This window comes from Caloenas nicobarica, chromosome Z (assembly GCF_036013445.1).
Source record: "Caloenas nicobarica isolate bCalNic1 chromosome Z, bCalNic1.hap1, whole genome shotgun sequence".
Lineage (NCBI taxonomy): Eukaryota > Metazoa > Chordata > Aves > Columbiformes > Columbidae > Caloenas > Caloenas nicobarica.
Window position 1 is genome coordinate 10,281,719 of NC_088284.1, and position 19,359 is coordinate 10,301,077.

The 19,359-nt window shown below is 42.4% G+C and overlaps 1 protein-coding gene across 3 annotated transcripts in view; it reads left to right on the top strand.

Moving 5' to 3' along the window:
• The window catches only part of UNC13B (unc-13 homolog B), a 222,371-nt gene that overhangs the window by 148,694 nt on the left and 54,318 nt on the right, over nt 1-19,359 (top strand). For all 3 annotated transcript variants that reach the window (XM_065657786.1, XM_065657787.1, XM_065657788.1), the window contains exons 17-22: nt 9,718-9,887; nt 10,708-10,823; nt 12,637-12,800; nt 15,087-15,237; nt 16,214-16,282; nt 19,098-19,187. In XM_065657786.1, the coding sequence (XP_065513858.1) occupies nt 9,718-9,887; nt 10,708-10,823; nt 12,637-12,800; nt 15,087-15,237; nt 16,214-16,282; nt 19,098-19,187 (760 nt within the window). The remainder of the gene's footprint in view (nt 1-9,717; nt 9,888-10,707; nt 10,824-12,636; nt 12,801-15,086; nt 15,238-16,213; nt 16,283-19,097; nt 19,188-19,359) is intronic.

Below are 19,359 nucleotides of genomic sequence, written 5' to 3' on the forward strand. Positions count from 1 at the left end.
CTTTATTCTTAGTTTAATCCAAGGTAACATTAGTGCTTGGTAAGTATTAAGTGTGCTTAGGTGCCATTTGGATAACTAGTCACAATAGCAGTAAGTCTGTGTGGGAGCCTTAAGGACCTTGATTTACCATGCCAAGTAGTTACCATGGTATTTGCAGTGTGTTCCCTTCTGATTTTAGCAGCTTCAACAAATACTGTGTTTAAAGATAGACAGCGCAATGTGATAACTGTCACAGTTTTAACAGTGCCACTGTATAGATTTTGTCGCCATGCCTGTGACTCAGCAGATAATATGCTGTTGGGCATTAGAGTTGATGCCACTTTCTATCTTGCCTATGTCTAGGTGGTTGTTTTAGTTGCCTTGGAATAGCAAGAGATGAAAAAATGAGCACAGGCTCCAGAACGATGTCATTTCATTAGTAGATGTCAAAGCTTACCTTATGCAGGTTGAGGACAGAGTCATTTAGAAGTGTATGCAGCACAGAACTTTTTTGCGTACCCATCTTCCTTTTTAGCATTCATGGATTGTTTTTCAGCTTACAAGTCTTAAAATATCTGGAATTTTCTACCCCATAATCAAATGGAAATATAAGTGAACATATGGAGGCCAAAAATACCAATACAAACCAAGCTTTTTTAGAAGACATCGTCAGGACAATCAAGAGATAGTCAAGTTTAAAGGGCTGGGGTGTGTGCTTGTTTCTTAGAATTAAGCTAGTTTGTTTTAGTGAGAGAAAGGTGTTCTGGTAGTTATGAAACGCCTACTTTGTAGTAGACATATGAGAAGTTTGGTGTTCAAAATGCAAAGCACGTGAGTAGAGAGAGGTCAGGTCAGTAACTAATGTGTGGGTTAGCAGTTGCTGTTCCTTTTCTTTTTGTCTTGTTGGACAGACTTTTTTTGTAGCTCATGTTCATTACATCTGAGTGATACGATTTTTTCTACAAGCTTGGTAAAGTGTATTAAAAATACCTTAAACAAGTTTTAAAATTTTTAAGGCTCCAGAAACCTATTCCAAATAGTTTTTCTGTGCTTATTTACAGTGATGGATGGAAAAGTATATTAATTTAAGTACCTCGCCTTACCTGTGGTAGCTACAACTGGGGCTTTTTCCTTTTCTATACGTTTTCAGGAAAAAAATGTGGTAGTCTTGACCCAGTTTGGAAGTCCAGATTTAGAACCGCATTTTAGAAAAGGCAATGTTGAAAACACATTTGAAGTTTCCATTATAAGTGCTATTTAGGTCACTATTAGTGTGTGTCACTATAGGCATTTGCTTAGAATAATGACCAATTCTTGGAGCATATTCGTGTTTGAGCAAGCAATTACAGGTCATGCTTCTTTCTGAAAATTATCTCTTTGTACATTTATGTCTTTAGCTTTAGGAAGTGTGTTGTTAGAGAGGTTTTTACATCTTTCATTGGAGTTTGAAGACCTGTGAAAAATAGATGGGGCTGATCTTTCTGCTCAGGTCAGAGTTATGCAGGCTCTGCACAGGCGGTGCTTGGCAGCAAGAAGCTTGGTGAGGGGCGCCAGCCGCTGCTGCGACACGGAATGTTGTTCTGTGAGCAAGGAAGCCCGCTTCCCTTGCTTTACATCCCATTCCCCTTCTGCAGTAATCCCAGATCCCTTTCCTATAGATAAGATAAATGGGCTTCTAGGCAGCCTCCTTGCTTTGCCCTGTAGATTTCTCCTCTGTGCCCTCAGCTCTCTGCCAGTGCACTTAACCCTAGCTGGACACAAGGCAGCACGTGTCCTCCCTCCAGTCGGTTCTGGGTCGTCTGGATCAGTTGGTACGTGAGAGGCAAGTGACTGCAGACTTTTCAGGGATGGCTGCTGGCATGGGTTTCTCTTCTCCATTTAGCTGTAGTCTTTTTCACAAAACTTGCTGGAACGTAGAAGCTTTCATAACAACTCAACATAACCCCCATTTCCTTGGGAAACAGCCCAGTAAGATTAGAGGAGTGATATTTTTTCACTATTCAGTTCAGTCCGAACAGGACGTTAATTCCCCATTTAGACATATGTTAGACTGTCAGTAGAAAATAAAGGGTTCCTAGAATATTTTTTTTTAAAGGCTGTTGCTGAGCATCCACTTAAATGGGTTACAATCACAGAGAGTGTTTAGGAGAATAAACTTTTGACCACAGGACGGAGTTTCTATTTTAAAGGGAGTCCTTGGGCTTGGTTGGAGGCTGCTCGTCTGTACCTTCTTTTCAGGAAGCGCTCCAGTCTTTAATGACTGTGAGCACTAGAAGTTACTGGATTCAGAGGACTTTGCTGTTTTTCTTGGCCTAGGCACAAAATGACTCATTCGTTTTACAGTAATATCCCCTTGAAGTTGTATTGTCTGAGTACAGCTGTGTCTGAAGCTTTGAATGGTGGGTGTGAAATCACTGCCTGGAACAGATTACATTGTCACTGAACAGTTTGCAAGAGGCATGTTTATTCTCTCTCACTGCAGAAGAGTAACGGAGTTAAAATAAATGTGGTGCCTCCTGCTAGCAGATACTCAATATTTTACTAAGGCATGCAGAGAGCCCCACATGGTAGACATTCCTGTTAATCCTTTGGGAATGGTGTTATTGCACAACTAACCACTGGGTTGTCACCCAAAAGGTTCTGTTTGGGTCCTCGGTTTTCCTTTCAGCTGCTGAGCCTGTTATCAAGCATCTTTCAGTTATCTCTGTGGTTATTTGTGAGACTGTTCCAGAGCTGTTTTTCAGACTTGCCCTTCTGAGACCACTGTGTTTATAAACATCACTGTAACTTTGCACCCTCAGCTTCTCTTCACTGCGTGGCAGCGACCATTTAGTTTGTCTTGCTTTCTTTGTTCTCTGGGTACTGCAGATATCAAAACTGGCAGTTTGATAAAATCCCGATTGTTTCCCTGCTCAGTTACCAATGTGAAATGAAAATTTGAAATCAAAGTTAATGCCTTGTGGCCAGCGCCTGTTGGGAAGCTGAGTTAATGTAGCTAAGGATGTAACACTCAAAATCACTTTATCTGTTCTTTGTAGTTAGGAGAACCGCGCCATTAATTTGTCAGTTGGTGTTGTAGCACTGAAACAGCAAAATGATTGTACTTGTTCCCCTAAGAAAAGAGCTTCATGCTAGTAATAACAGAAAACTCATTTCTTTGTTCTTAGACAGCAACAGCTGGATCTCGGGGCATATTATTGTGCTGTCGTGCTTAACTTCTAAGCTGCTAAAGATTTTAGCTTTGTTCTCTTACCATGCTGATTTTCGCTTTGGTGTCTTCTCCACTGTCCTTTTTTTCTCCCTAATAGAGGAGAATTGGTATTTTTTTTAAAATTAACCTGTCCTGAGACGTTTTCTGTCTTCCATTCTCATTGAGGTTGGCCACACCAGAGCTGCCAGTTGGATCCTGCCATGTCAAGACACTTCATTTGAACCATATCCAAATCTTGCTGCTGTTTCGGCCAGACCATTTCCTAGTGACAACTTTTTTCTTTTTTCTGCTCCCTCTGTGTATGTTGTTATAAGTCTTTACTACGATTTCTCATACTGGTTGCTACAACTACTCCTTCCTTTCTGATTTTCCGGAAAATCACTTTTTTTTCTTTTTAAAATAATTTTGCTCCTCAGAAGCAAAACTTTCTTCCTAAAATGATCACAGGTCCTAAAGTCTTGCTGATCTGTTCTCTCCTGGTCATTTTCCCACCTCCTGCACCCTCATCTATTATTTCTTCACTTTTTCTTTCCCTACCATTACATGAAAAGTCACCTGCACTACAGGCCCATCTTGAGAGCTGCATCCGCCATGGTGCAGAAGGGAAACTGCTCACAGAATATGGCCATTTAGATACTCACTAGATTCTTTGAACCATAACTTTTTTTCTTTAATGTCGTAACACAACAAAACTACTTAATTCTGAGCTTGACTGACCTACTTTTAAATCTGCAAAGTATTGTTGCCTCTGCTCCCTCACTTCCATTGTTTGTACTTGTTAAGTCTACTTGTTGCTTTCTGTTTTTATTAGCCTGTCAGCTCTATGAGGCAGGAGCTGTCTTCTTCTCTGGGAGCTGCCAAGCGCAAGGGAGTCCTGGCTGCATTTGTGGCCTCTGGACTTTACTGCTTTTCAGGCAGAACTTAGGAGAAAACAGCATAATTTAACGAAATGCGTTAATGTGAAATGGGCATGTGGAGTGATAAGGTCATGCTGGTGTCCCACCTCCCCAATCTGCACAGTGCATTTTAGAGACGCGTACTCTGTGTCCACTGCATGACTGGTGGAATGAAACTGCGGGTTTGGCGTGTCCTGCAGGGTTAACACGTAGATAACACCTTTCTTGAGATGAGAAATTGATTGGGAAGAAATGTTCATGCGGATGTGACACAAATGGACCTTAAAAAACCCTTTGGTTATTTGCCAGACTGTTTGTGAGAACAGGTCCACCGATGTGAGCTAATGGTGTCAGAAGGTTATAGATTTTCAGTTTGACACTTTCCATGCTTTAAACTTATGATCTTTACTGTGGGTAAAGACAATTTTGTGAGCTGCTGGACACACGGTTTTATACATAAACCTTTGTATCTCTTATGGCAGAACTTTTGCAAACTGTCGGTGTTGCCACAACTTAACAAGGCTTATGACTTTGGCTTTAGTGTTCTGCAGTGTGAAGGTTAAGTAACAGTCCTGCAAACGTCGTTAACACAAGCAGCTAATGGTTGGCAAATTCATAGAATCATACAATCGGAAAATCATTCTGGTTGGAAGAGACACTCAACATCATCAAGTCCAACCAACTCTGGCATTAAACCATGTCCCTAAGAACCTCATCTACGTGTCTTTTAAACACCTCCAGGGATGGTGACTCCACCACTGCCCTGTGGAGCCTGTTCCAATGCCTGATGACCCTTTCCGGGAAGAAATTGTTCCTAATATCCAATCTAAACCTCCCCTGGTGCAACTTAAGGCCATTTCCTCTCATCCTATCACTTGCTACCTGGGAGAAGAGACTAACCCCCTCCACGCTCCAACCTCCTTTCAGGCAGTTGCAGACAGCGATCAGGTCTCCCCTCAGCCTCCTGTTCTCCAGGCTGAACACCCCCGGTTCCCTCAGCCGCTCCTCATCAGACTTGTGCTCCAGACCCCTCACCAGCTCTGTTCCCTTCTCTGAACTCTCTCCAGCACCCCAATGTCTTTCTTGTAGTGAGGGGCCCAAAACTGAACACAGGATTCGAGGTGCAGCCTCACCAGTGCTGAGTACAGGGGGAAAAAATCACTGCCCTGGTCCTGCTGGCCACACTTGTTCTGAGACAAGCCAGGATGTCGTTGGCTTTCTTGGTTGTCATAGAAGGAGATCAGGCTGGTCAAACAGGACCTGCCTTTCATAAACCCACGTTGACTTCGCCTGATCGCTTGGTTGTTCTTTTTGTGCCGCATGGTGTCACTCAGGATGATCTGCTCCATGACCTTCCCTGACACCAAGGCCAGAGCGGCAGGTCTGTAGTTCCCAGATCCTCCTTCTGTCCCCTCTTGTAGATGGGCGTCACGTTAGCCAGCTTCCAGTCAACTGGCACCTCCCCAGTTAGCAAGGATTGCTGATAGAAAATGGAAAGTGGCTGAGTGGTCCCATTTGCCAGCTCCCTCAGCACCCTTGGATGTATCCCATCTCGGCCCATAGACTTGTGGGTGTCCAAGTGATGTAGCAGGTCACTAACCTTTTCCCCTTGGATTGTTGGGGCTTCATTCTGCTCCCCATCCCTGTCTCCTGGCTCAGGGGGCTGGGTACCTGGAGCACAACCGTTGTGACTATTAAAGACTGAGGCAAAGAAGGCATTTAGTATTTCAGCCTTTCCCTCATCTTCTGTCACTATGTTTTCCCCCCACATCCACCAGAGGGTGGAGATTCTTCTTAGCTCTCCCTTTGTTGCTGATGTATCTATAGAAGTGTATTTTTTGTCCCCTATTACAACAGTAGCCAGATTCAGCTGTAGTTGGGCTTTAGACCTTCTTATTTTCTCCCTGCATAACTTCACAGCATCCTCCTAGTCTTCCTGAGTTGCCTGCCCCTTTTTCTAAACGTTATACATGCTCCTTTTATTCCTGAGTTCCACCGCAGCTCTCTATTCAGCCAGGCCGGTCTTCTTCCCCGCTGGCTTGTCTTTCAGCACACGAGGACAGTCTGCTCCTGCAGCTCTAAGATTGCCTTCTTGAAGAGACACCAGCCTTCCTGGACTCCTCAGAACTGCCTCCCAGGGGACTCTACTAGCCAGCCTCCTAAACAGGTCAAAATGTCACTGAGTTTTTTGCTTCAAAGTACGAATTGCTGGCTCAGAAGTAGCGTTCTGGTCATTTTTAGACACTTCTCCTTTTCTTTCTCTCTACTTTTTGAAGAAGATGAGGCACATACACCGTCCCAGACCCCTGACATGATCTGAGCCAATTCAGGCCAACCTTAAAAGATGGGCAGAGGTCTCGAAGCTAAGAGTCACTTTCTACAACTTTTTTATTTGTGGAAGTTGAAGCTAGGTTAGAAGGATACAAAATTACTAACTTCATTGTGGGAGGCACTATAACGTAATTTCAGCAGTTGCCTGTTCTGTTTAGCCACCAATATACCAATTAGCGTGTGTGTGGGCATGCCACTGTGTGTGCGGATCAGAATTAACTACAGCCTCGTGTGCTCGCATGCTTCCCCACAGCCCAGCTGCTAGTTGGGCACGAGAAGAGGCCAGAGTATTGATGGCACAGGGAACATGTGCGAGGAACTGGTGTTCTGGGACTGGGAGAGGTCAAAGGGGAGGGGGGCAGAAGAGTTGCAGGTGGAGAGTGGGACAGAGAGCAAGTCAGCAGAACAAGGCTCTGCTGCTTCCACTGCTCCTGCAACCACTGGCTTCAGGCAGGAAAACTTCAGGGGAAAAAAAAAAAAATCACAGTTTATTTTATTTTAATTTTGCTTAAAGATTTGGTTTGCTGTTTCCCAAAAATGTTACTTTATTTGGTAGCTTGAAGTGTAAAAGTAAGTTCTTTATAAATACGGCACCACTGCAAACATCAGGAGAATATGGATATAAAAGAAAGAGACCGTTTCCGAGCCATCTACAAAGGGAACCTGGTTTCCAGTCTCTCACACTCTGAAACAGGCCTGAAAACATTCAGTAGTTTGTTCCCTGCAATGGGGTCACAGAGCGTTTCTATTCTTTTCAGCCTCTTGGGAAAGCTATGGAAGCCTGGACAGATGTATGCGTGCACACAGTGAAATCAATCTTCACAAAAATGTAGCAAGAAGTGGGGCAGGCATCTTTAGAAATGTGCCAGCTCCTGTATTAATGAAGGGGGAAGTTTCTAGCAGCAGAGCTTGTTAGGCAGAGTCTTACAGAGTCATGGTGCTGTCACAAATTGGAAGCTATTTCTCATTAGTTAGAAAGCCTGTTATTAGTTAGCAAGCCCAAGTTCCCCAGTATTCATGGTTCTGTTTTGGGGTGTTCTCTGGAAGGTGAACTGGTATTGTCACAGCTGTCTTGCTTCACTGAAACAGACCTAGATGGTGGTGTTTTATGGGTAAGCCACCAGCCCAAGGCTTTCAGCTGCTGTGCACAAGTGATAAGGCTCTCTGACATGGGAGCAGCATAAGGAATACGAATTGAGCAGTCTCTTAGAAACAACAGAGAAAGGTGTAGTAAAATAGGAGCTTCGTTAACTTAATAAATGCTACTGGAAATTTTCCTGTAGCACTTAGTGAGTTGAGGATGATAGCCAGCCACTCCAGGAGCGTAGGATGTTGCATGTGGTACCACCTAAGGCAGATTTAGATCTAACCAGGTAATGTTTTCCTAAAGGAAAGAGCAGTTTCTGACCATTGGTAGCAAAGAAACAAGATCAAACGAGTCCTAACAAAGAACTGGCATGTCAGAAGGTGAGGTCTGAAGAAGTCAAGAGCTAACTGCCTGGTGCATTCTAAATGGCACTGTGTGCCAATCTGTGTTTTTAGGCACCCGTGCACTTCTGAACACTGAGCCTCTATGTTACTGCCATGATGTACATTAGTGTGCAGTGTCAGGAACAGAAGCTTTCCTTTACATGCTTATGCTGTGTTGCTGGTAGATATGGCAATGTGCTCAGATGAATTTGAGAGCTACGAAGAGCAGCAGTCCAAGCGTTACCTACTTGTGAACGCTTGCTGCATGGTTTTGTTAAAGGAAGGCATCCCTGAAGTAGTGGAGGAGGAGGAAGGGGAGAATAAAGGCAGGACAGAAACACTGAACCTTCTTTCTTCTGGACTCTAAATACAGCTTTGATTGCACAGCAAAGGCAGGGAGCAACGATACTCTCTGCCTGTGATCAGAACTGCCTGGAATTGCCTATAAGTTTATCCATATAATTCTCAGCTGTTCCTCTGTGCTGGAAGAATCAGAAGGAGCTGCACAGGTGGCTGTTGAGCAGTCCTGGAACACAGCGGTGGCAATAGGAGCCCAAATGATTTCTTGGTAGGGAGAATGCAAATACCAGTCAGTGCCACATTTTATTGACCAGGTTTAGCAGATCTCTTCTGACCCATTTCTTCCTTCTCCTTGTTGCTTAGCAACAGATGCAGCATGTTAAAGTTAAAAAGCCTGGAAAACAGGCCTTCAGCAGAAGTTGCCTGTTTTTATAGGTTTTGTTTCCTTGAGGGAAGACATTTGTAGTAGTTATGGTGAGTAATCACCCTTGTCACAGTCTTATATGAGCATTGAAATTGCTTTATTGTATTGCATGCCCTGTAAATGAGCAGAGCTCTTACAATAAGGTTCTTGTACCCACTTCTGACGTCCAGGAGCCTATTCCTGTCTACAAAAGGTATATGAACATCTAAAAAGAGAGAGAGGCTGCAAATTCTGCCTGTGCCTTAGGGTGCCAATTTGGCAAACAGTAAACTGTTTTTTCTTAAATGGAAATGTCTTTAATGGTCTGCCCAGAGCACGCAGTATTAGGCTGAGCTGTGAATAATAGACAGAATCAATTCTAGTAATTAAATACCAACTTTGTAACTGCTGTATCCCACCCTTTCCTCTCACACACAGGTGGCATTTGTATCATCTGATTATAGTGTATTGTACGTTAATGCACTACTACTTTGTGACTGTCTTGAAATAAGAGAGCTACCTCCACCTGAGCTATTCATCTTTCATTTGAAAACAGCACAAAGTTTGTTTGTCATAGGCCTTGACCATGCTATCCTCAATACTGCACATGTGTAGACACAAGTAGCCTTCAACACCTGTAGCTGAACAGAAGATCATTGACGGAAAGAGCTCTCAGAAACCAATGAGGTGCTTATCAGCATTTTTGGGGTGTGTAGGCTGAGTTTACCAGTGTAGCTATTACCAGGCTTTTGTGTGCTTCAAAGCAAATGCAACAACAGTGAAGAGAATTCCCAAGTTCAGGGAGCTGCTGCTGAGAGCGAGGACGAGCAGGAGGGTCACAGCCACTTAGCAAGTCTGACATTGGTGGTTGCAGGCAGGGCAGGGCAGTCCTTCAGCACGCACCTGAAATACACTATCTGTCGTGTCATGAGAGCGTTTTGAGTGCGCCAAGAAGTTGTACGGTTCCCATCAGACACTCCACTTTTAAATAAATAGGCATTTGTGTACGTTTTGTTTATGCATCCCTCTACTGTTGAACAAGTGAGTCAAGAGGAACATGAAGCCTATAGCATATGGATGTTGGCTGCTTTATGTGCTCTTCAACATTACATTTGTCTTGTTTGCAGTGAGTGCCATAATTCTTCTGACCGGATCAAGGTGCGAGTATGGGATGAAGATGATGACATCAAGTCCCGTGTCAAGCAGAGGCTGAAACGCGAGTCGGATGATTTCCTGGGGCAGACAATCATTGAAGTCCGTACTCTGAGTGGAGAAATGGATGTGTGGTACAACCTTGGTGAGCAGGGCCTTGGGATTGAAAACATGTCACATGTTAGTTTGGGGACACTGGAGAACATTTGGGTGCATCTGGGCAGTTTGCAAGAAAAAAAACCAAACAACTCCACATGATTTCAAGGGGCATATGATGGTGCTGTGGAGCAGCCGCAAGGCTTTGATCTGAGTTAAAATGAAGAGGAGGAGTGTAATGTGTCAAAAGGGTGATGGATTCTCCCTGTCAGGCACTGGAAAATACAATGGCTAAATGATTGGAGAAGGCTTGGATTCCAGCTGTGCTGGAAACCTGTTTGTGCTGACACAAGCATTTTACCAGCCTCTAAGACCTTCAAGTGGACCTGCACTGGGCTGAGAATTTTTTGAGACCTTTCCAAGTAGTCAAAATAGAACGTTGTAGAAAGTACTGACAAATAACCAGATGGTGCTGAGTTGACAGGCATAGTAATAATCCTAGAAGGTCCAGAATCTTCTTGACAGGGACAACCAGCAATTCCCAGGAGCTCAGAACTGTGGTAAAGTCAGGAGCAAATTCCACATCAGTCAGACATGTTCGCAGAAAAGGAATCTGTCATTCCTGGTTCTAGTTCAGCTGACTGAATCCAAGTCCAGGGACTCTATAGCGCATTTGCCGTCAGAAGGACTGGCATACAGTCAGTCTTTCAGAATTTTGAAAGAAAAAAGTCAGAAGTTTATTCCATGGTGACTCTGATCACAAGCTCAGCTTGAGCTTCCAGCAGTTTCTTTTCCAGTGTCTTTACCCCAAGATGGCCGTGCTGTGAACATAAAAAATGCATGTAATTGCTGATGATTTTTCCTTCTAGAGAAGCGAACAGATAAGTCTGCAGTGTCTGGGGCTATTCGCCTGCAAATAAGTGTGGAGATCAAAGGCGAAGAGAAGGTGGCTCCATATCATATTCAGTACACTTGCCTTCATGAGGTAAGAAGTGGGTTCAGCTCAGTCATCACAGTGTCACTTCTGTCTCTTGAAAAAGCAGATTTCTGACCTTTATTTCCTTGAAATGTTCCTCTCCCTAGATGAGCTTTCTTCTCCCTGCTCTGCAGGCCTGGAAACATTGGTCAGGAAGGCAAAGAAGGCTTTAGGCTGTCTCCCCCGTGCTGAGGGCTGGCTGGCTCAGTCTGTCCCTCTGTCACAGCTGTGCCGCTGTCAGGCAGGGATCACGCGTTGGCCTATCTCAGAGCCTCCCATGGGTTTAATGTGCAGAAACCTCTGAATTTCCTTGAGTGATGTTTTCAGTATGTCTTTCTTTGGAGAAGGCAAACTGAAATGCTTTATGAGAAATTCTGATCTGGGGAGGGCTTTGGCTGTCGAGTGATGCAGATGTTAGTGTTTATAAATTCTTCTGTGGTCCTGCACTGGTGTATAACTATGAACAAGCATTGGGGAGTGGAAGATAAGCTGCGGTTACTAGGTACTGACATGTCTCAGGGTGCACTAAACTGGGCAGGCAGTGATGCAGAAATTGGGAGAAATCCAGAAATGATTTGTGAGAAAGACTAAAGCGAAAACTCTATCTCAGAGAGATGCATGGTGCCCAGTCTGTCTGTCATAGAAGGCAGATGGTAGGTTCAGCCTTTAAGTGCCTGAATAAGGAAGACTAGTCAGAGCCCGTTTCACCTGACATACAAGAATATGATGAGGTCCAGTGAGGTTTAAGCAAATTCAGATTAGAACAGAAAGACAGATGTATCACAGAGGAATGTTCAGCCACGGCAACAACATATTTATCCAGATGCTGGGCTCGATGATCCCTGTGGTGTCTTCTGGCCTTTCCAGGAAACAGACAGACACAGAGCTTAGAAGAACATCAGTAGGCTGCTTTTAGTAGGCTGTGTTGTGTGCTTCAATATATATTTATTTTTTTAATTCCATGATGGCTTCTCTTTGATAAGCTGTTTTGATTTGCTTTCCTTCTGAACATGCATGATCACTTGGCTGCCCTACTTTTTTGCAAATATGCCACTTTTAAAGTATCACCTTCTTTCATTTGTGTATCCTAAAATAAAGATGATTTACAGCTAGAATAATTCAATCAGGAAAAATAGGAGTGTAAAGCAGAGTCCTCTAGCTCCTAATGAGATCATTAGACTTTTGCATCACTTACTACAGGGAGCCAGCTGTCTGAAGGGCTGATGAATCTGTAAGTGATGTGAATTTGAGGTTTACTGAGAAACCCACTGTAGTGAATGTGCAATTTCTGCACAGCAATGATAGCTGAAAGCCTTTACAGTGTTAGATAAAGTGAAAGGTTATGTTGAATAATAATGCAAGTGTCAAATTGTTAGGGGTGGTCTTAAGGATGTATCTTTCTCAGAAAAAAACCCCTCTGTTTGGACTGTTCAGCTGTATAATAATAATTACAAAGCTGATACGGAGCTGTTACGTCAGCTAGATTAAACAGCTTGTCCATGTTAAGGCATTTAATTCTGAGGACAGAAATGTGTAGGTTTCAGGAAACTAGTCTGTGATTTCACTGCATTGAAGCACTCCTCTGCATCATTCACAATGTCTGCTGGGTAAAGTTGTAGGTATGCATGTGAAAAATTCAGCTAGGAGCACTTGGGAAGAAGGTAAAAGCAGAGAAATATGTAGTGGGTAGGAGGCAAGAAAGAGGAAGGGAGAGCAAAGAAACTTGTGTTAGTCCCTTCTCAGTAGTTCCAAGCTCTTCATGAAACTCACTTGGAGGCTTCAGCAGTCTCACATATAGTTTCATTCCTGTTTTGTATTTCAGAACCTCTTTCACCATCTCACAGACGTGCAAGGGAACGGTGTGGTGAAGATTCCTGATGCCAAAGGAGATGATGCCTGGAAGGTGTATTTTGATGAGACAGCTCAAGAGATCGTGGATGAATTTGCAATGCGTTATGGCATTGAATCGATATACCAGGCCATGACGTAAGTTGCATTTCCTGTGATCTTGAGTGCAGATAATTGGTGTAACTAATTGATGTGACTGTTAATATTTAGAAGATGAAATGTGTTGGCAATGGAAGACTTGGCAGTGACAGTTGCTCTTTATGGGCTTTACTGTGAGCAGGAAGAGACTGCTTGTCTCTGAATCACTGGTTTCCTCAAAGTCTAAAAATTAATGTCTGACAAAGTGCTGGAATTAAGCATCCATCTGAACAGCTTGTGTGAGCACCTTAAAAACTAATTATAAGGAATGACACCAACTTTGGTAGTGTAAATGACCATATTTTATTATTGATAGCTGAGCCATTTCTGTTTTAAGACCCTATAATCTCTGTTTGAGCATTCTTCTGTTAAAAAGATATTGTTCAAAGATCCCACGGAAGATTTCTGATTATGCAAGGAGGAGATGAGGTTTTATGGAAATGTTTGTCCTACATGTCTGTTGTGTCAATTGATACAGTCCTTTGAAGTCATTAATTTCCCATGTGCTGCTGAAGGCATTTATAGGAAGTTTGAGTAATGGAGCCACTGATTTGTCCTCTTTGGAGCCAGGCTAATGCAGTTCTTCATCTTCAAAGAGCATTTTCCTTGTCACTCTACTTGGATTTGGGATTAGCCATTCTTACTCTTAAAGACCAGTAGTGCTATGCTTAGATAATTTCTTATTTCAAATGCAAGGTTAAATATAGCAAACAAAAGTGAACTTTTTCGTGTGAGAAGCTGAAGGTTTTGAGGCCTGGGTCCTTGAGTTGAGTTATGATCTGTACTTATGTCACCTGCCAAGCATCTTTCCTGCCTGTTGATTTAAGCAAAACTGGAAAAGAATCAGAAGGTACCTCTGGGAGTCTAGTCCCTGCTTATAGCAGGGCTAACTTGGAAGTTGAACCAGACTCCTCAGGGCCTCTCTCAGTTTGAAAATTTCCAAGGATGGAGATCAACCACCTCCCTGGGCTCCTGTCCTCAGGCTGTATTACTCTGAGAAATAAATTCCTGGTTGAAATCCAAATAGGAAATTCACAGCAGGATTTTCCAGTGCTGAAACTGCTACATATTGCTGCTTATCTTTTAATTTTCCCTCTAAAAGAATTTTGGCCTGGCTCAGTCTTCTCACTAAGTCTCTCCTCTCTGCTAAATAGTCAAGACATTGATTAGATCCCTGTGCCTTCTCTTCTTCAAGCTAAACAAAGCCATTTTATGTGTTTGTCTTTATTTACCAAGTGCCTCAATGACCAATTGGTGCATAGGTAGCATGTAGCAAGCAAGTTAACATTCAGGCATCAGTATCATGTTTGTCTGAAATACTGACTTGTGAATTTCCACAAAATTCCATCACTGGACTTTTTTGTTGTTGTTGTTATAATCATTTGTAGGTTAACTAGCACTGAAGCTAATGTCTGTGATGAGTCCCTTAGGTACAATGCTACATGTAGAAAATATTTCCCAAATTTAGTTTGGGAGCTCAGTGAGGAATCCCGCATGAAGGACTACCTGAAAATGGCCCAGTTCTCCTGTCTGTTAGAATGAGCTTTAGTTGGAATATGCCATAATATCAGACCTCTAAAGCTCTAACTTTTTTTCCCCGTATGTCTAACAAATTTTCTCTGATTGTTTAGCCATTTCACAAGCCCAGATGCTTCTGGCATAATTTTGAGATTTCCTGCAGGAGAGTTCCTTGTGCTTTAATGAGAGCGGTTAAATGGGAAAATGCACAGTGCAGGCTGGAAGGGTTCGCCTTAAGGAATCACGTATCGGTGCAGCACAGAAATGCCCGTTTGTGATCTCGCTGTTATTGAGTGTTTTCCAGTCGCCACTGCCTCATGTCACCTCACAATGTGTGGCTACCTCAAGTGGCAGCAAATTATACATGTTTCCTTGTGTCAGGCTTGGTTCTAGGAATTGGCATCAGGACGCAGGATATCACCAGGGTCACAGGCTGTTGGCAATAGTTGAGAAGCTATTTTGTGAAATGTAAAGGGCTGTAGTGAAGGGATTTCTCTTGTTTCGAGTGTATGGGCTGTCTAGATGTCATCTTTCTGGAAAAAAAAAACCAAAAACAAAAACGAAAAACCAAAACAACAACAACAACAAAACCCCCCAAACAAACAAACAGAAAAACCACCTCTACGATGCTGGAGATTTACAGAAGGGGAGAAAACATCACTTTTACCTGTTCATGGTGCCAGCTAGACTAAGCGGACTATTAAAGATATAGTCAAGTTGCACTACACAAAAGAGACCAGAATGACTTACACAATTGTCCTTTTGCAGGCACTTTGCATGTCTGTCCTCTAAATACATGTGCCCAGGTGTGCCAGCTGTGATGAGCACCTTACTTGCCAATATCAATGCTTATTATGCGCACACAACTGCCTCCACAAATGTGTCTGCTTCGGACCGCTTTGCAGCCTCCAATTTTGGGGTATGTTTCTCTGTTTGTTGATGTTACAATTTGACTTCTGCAATTTGCCTATGGCGCTTCTGCGTTTCAATAAATAACTTGCTTTGTTGAAGGAACATTAAATCTGTGAGGAGTTGGAAGCTGCAGAGTTCTTCTAGACTAGACAAAGAGCACGATTTTATTGTTGTCATCATCACACATTTTAGATATTAATCAGTGTAATGCATTATGCTGTTTACTCTTCGTGATCAAATTGCACCGAAGCACAGATGGTATGGAAATGAGCAAATAATATTAAACTCTGCGTGGTGATGCTGTTGATAAAATATACCGTGTGATCTGATCGTTTCAGAACTTTGTTTTTAAAAACAGCAACTGCTTTAAGAAAAAAAAAAGTCTATCCCTCTAATGCTTCGAATGTTTTTTGCATAACGTGTGGTGGAGTTGAGTGTGCTGGAAAATTATTTGGAAAAGCTCGTGCATCTCGTCAGACTGCGAATATATAGATTGAATGAGGAGGTGTTCACAATGCCAAACCAGAATCCAGCGGAGGCCTGACCTCGAGAAGATAGTCATGTGAAGCCTGTAATTCTTGTCACTGAACTAATAGATAAGATCTTGGAGCTGTGTCATTGTTCTGAAGTAGACCCTTTTCTGCCTGTTCCTTTACTTATCTCTGAATAAATATTTTCTCTTAAATATAAGTTTGATGCAAATTGCAGACTAGAAATCAGTGGGGTTTTTGTTCCGCCTCTGCTTCAGAGTGGTAACAGTGTTTTTCTGACACTTCTGATCTTACATAGACTTCAGAAGTAATTACAGTATAAGAGTAAACCCAAGAATCGAAAGAAAATACTGTTTGCACAATACAATGCATCCATATTGCTTCCTCCTGCTCTCTTGAGGTCTGACACTAATTCCCTGATATCCTGCTTACTCTGAATATTGATTGGACAGTGACGATATGTGATATTTTTTTGTGTTTTCTGCTCCACAGAAAGAACGATTTGTAAAGCTTCTGGACCAGCTTCACAATTCACTTCGGATTGATCTCTCAATGTACAGGGTGAGTGGGACTAAACAATCATTTCAGACATTCTGGTGGGCATTCAGAGGGGAAAGACACAATTTGTATTCTTCTGAAGTTTCTAATCTTTTAGGTAGTTTGTGTCTGATGGGATTGTCATACAAGTTTGTTAATGGTTGTTTTTCTTGGGGATAGAACTTAAACCGTGTCTTTTTCTTCCATTATAACTTCCTCTAGACATCTGAAATAATGTAAGGATAGTGAGCTATGCTCATCTCTGATACTCTCCCAGAAATGCAAGTTGGATTGGATTAATTCATTTGAATTATTCTTATCAGCTGCTTCAGGTATCATCTACAAAGAGAAAACAGACTTGTTCCCCACTAGTAAGACAGAAGTCTTTTAGAGGACCTGCAGCAACGTGGCCACTTTAGGTCTGGCAAACTTGAATCCCTGACTCTGGACGTACAAGATGTGCTCTGAGGTTGAGATCCCCAACTCCTCAGCACATTGGGAAGAGAAAGAGATGAGTTTCTAATGTTGGTATCAGTCCGTCAGGATTCTTAAACTCTCTGTTTTTTCTGTTCACTCCTCCAGTGTCAACATAGTCTTACCATGTGACTTGATTTTTTTTTTTAATTCCTTGCTATATTATTTTAATTAGTGACTAATTCATTGAAAAAATTTAAAATGGTGGCAAAATGTGAGCTTTGGTTTTGTTTTTTTTTTTTATTTAAAAGTAGATCCTCTTCTGGTTGATGCATTTGTCTGAAACACACTGAAACAGAGAGAGGAGAGAAACACGAGCAGACTAAGAGGAGAAGTACATTAAGAAGCCAACAAAAAGAACAAGGGGCAAAGTGCAAAAGAAGATAAAAGGAATGTTGTGTAAAGAGCTGTTCTAAAGTTACATTAGTAGTAAGAGAAGGTCTGAAGAGAGCACTGTTACACTTAGTAGTAGAGAGAAAATTACCAACACATAGCAATGGGAAGCCACAGTTGTGATGCCTTTTTTGTTTGCTTGGTCTTCAATAAGAGCTGCTTTCTGGTGGCTGATGCAACTAAACCTTGGACAAGATCTGCTGTAAAGGACCAGGGAGGTCTTGTGCAGTTTAAATAATATAGATGTTATCTAATTGATAGTCTATTTAGATAAATGGCTGAAGCAATTTGAGAACTCTTAGTGATTATTTTAAGACCTCTGAAGGGCAAGTTAAGTTCTGGAAGAAGAAGGCGTTAGTTTCCAACTTTCAAGAGAGAAGATGGCAATTTACAACCTTAATTACCCAGATTAAGCCTCTACCCTCCCCAAATTTAATCGAGCTATTTGTAAGCACTTAAAACAATGAAGAACCAGCAGTGTGGATTTGTCAGAATGAAAATGTCAAACAAATATGTGTTCCTTCCAGGGCAGGGTGGCAGGTGAGGAGGGAAGAGGTGGAGCCCTCTCAAGAGCAGCTCCAAGTCACTCTCTGAAAAATTATTTTGAAAAATGTTTTGTAAGCAAGTGCAGTTTTTCTGTATGTATGTCAGTTGTTCTTTTTGTTGGCTGGTCACTAGCTGACATAAGTATACAGGAGGTTGGATTTCAGTACAGATAATGTTTATCTTTTCCTGATTATTATTCCTAATCAAGAACATGGATTCAATCTCATTCATCCAGTGGTTTGTGTTTGAAATGACACATGGAAATCTTTGATTTTGGTAAATACCCTGAGTGCCAGAGAGTCCGTTTGTGGACAGTTTAACTGTAAAAGGAGAGTCGTCCAGGAATGAGTATCTACAAATCACTGTGAAAAGCATTAAATCATTTTTAGTCGTTAGCTGAACTGCAGCAATACTCAGTTGCTGCCAAGAGGCAGCATATTTTTCTGCAAGCCCTCAGTAAAAAATTAAAATCTTTTTACCTTCATCTTTTTAATAATTTTGTAATGTGCAAATATGAAGAGACTATCCAAATGAAGATTGCCTTTGGTAGTTTACTTGCAGCCAAGCCAATCACATCAGCTTAAATGTAAGAACACGCTGAGGAGCCTGAACGCTGTTAAAGGACAGAGGAAAGAAAGAGCACAGTGCCTGAGGTCAGAAAGGGAAGAGTCTCTTGCAAGAAACAAAGCTTGCTGTGTTCAGCATATATATTTTCATACATACAAATATATACATGAATACACACACACGCACACACATGTACCGTATCTGAAAGGGACAATGATACTTCTAATTTCAGTGGAACCCAGAGAGTGGAAGGGGAAGCTATGGCTACGAACAGCAGGGTGGTGGGCACAGTATGTAAAATAAACGCATTATAGCAAAGGAGGCTCTGAAAGATAAATGCTTATCTTGACAGATTGGATCTTACAGAAGACTGAGTGGTTCCGATGACTCCTTACAGTGAGAAGTGCTCGTTTTCTCTTCTCAGTCCAGTTTGTTTCTCTGGAGAGGTTACTAATATCCCACACCTCTTGGTGTCTCAGAAGAGAAGCCAAAATCCAAGCAGTGGTTGCAGAAAGGAAAGGGCACACAGAAGCAACCTGAGGCAGGAGGCCAGGGCTGACGATGGCCGGGCTGTTGCTCCCCACTTGCTCCTTCTGCAACCAGGGAGAGATCTCGTGCCACCAAGTGCTGTCAGTCTCCTGGCATCCTCAAACTTCACATTAGTGTGAGAAGCTGTTTAATTAAGCAAACAGATAAGCTGCTCCAGCAAAAGGGTCTTATTTATTGAGCATTGTTTTGACTGGTACAAGCTTCTCGAGCAGGAAATGTTTCCAAGACACTTTCCTTATTTAGCACATGCTTGAAGCCTTGCATGGATCTGGCTGTGCTTTCCAACAGGATTTCCCTTTTTTGTCGACAGAATAACTTCCCAGCCAGCAGCCGCGAACGGCTGCAGGACTTGAAGTCTACGGTGGATTTGCTGACCAGCATCACTTTTTTCAGGATGAAGGTAGTGTTATGAGTGCGAATGGGGCCCCTGCAGTTTTTGCCACAGAAGTTGGATTCCCATTTTGAAAACATTGTTTCATGTCATTGTGCTTTAGACCCTTAAGGAAAATGGAGATCACCTGCTGACCATGTGATAAACATCCACGTTTTATCTCTACTTCACTGTATTTTGC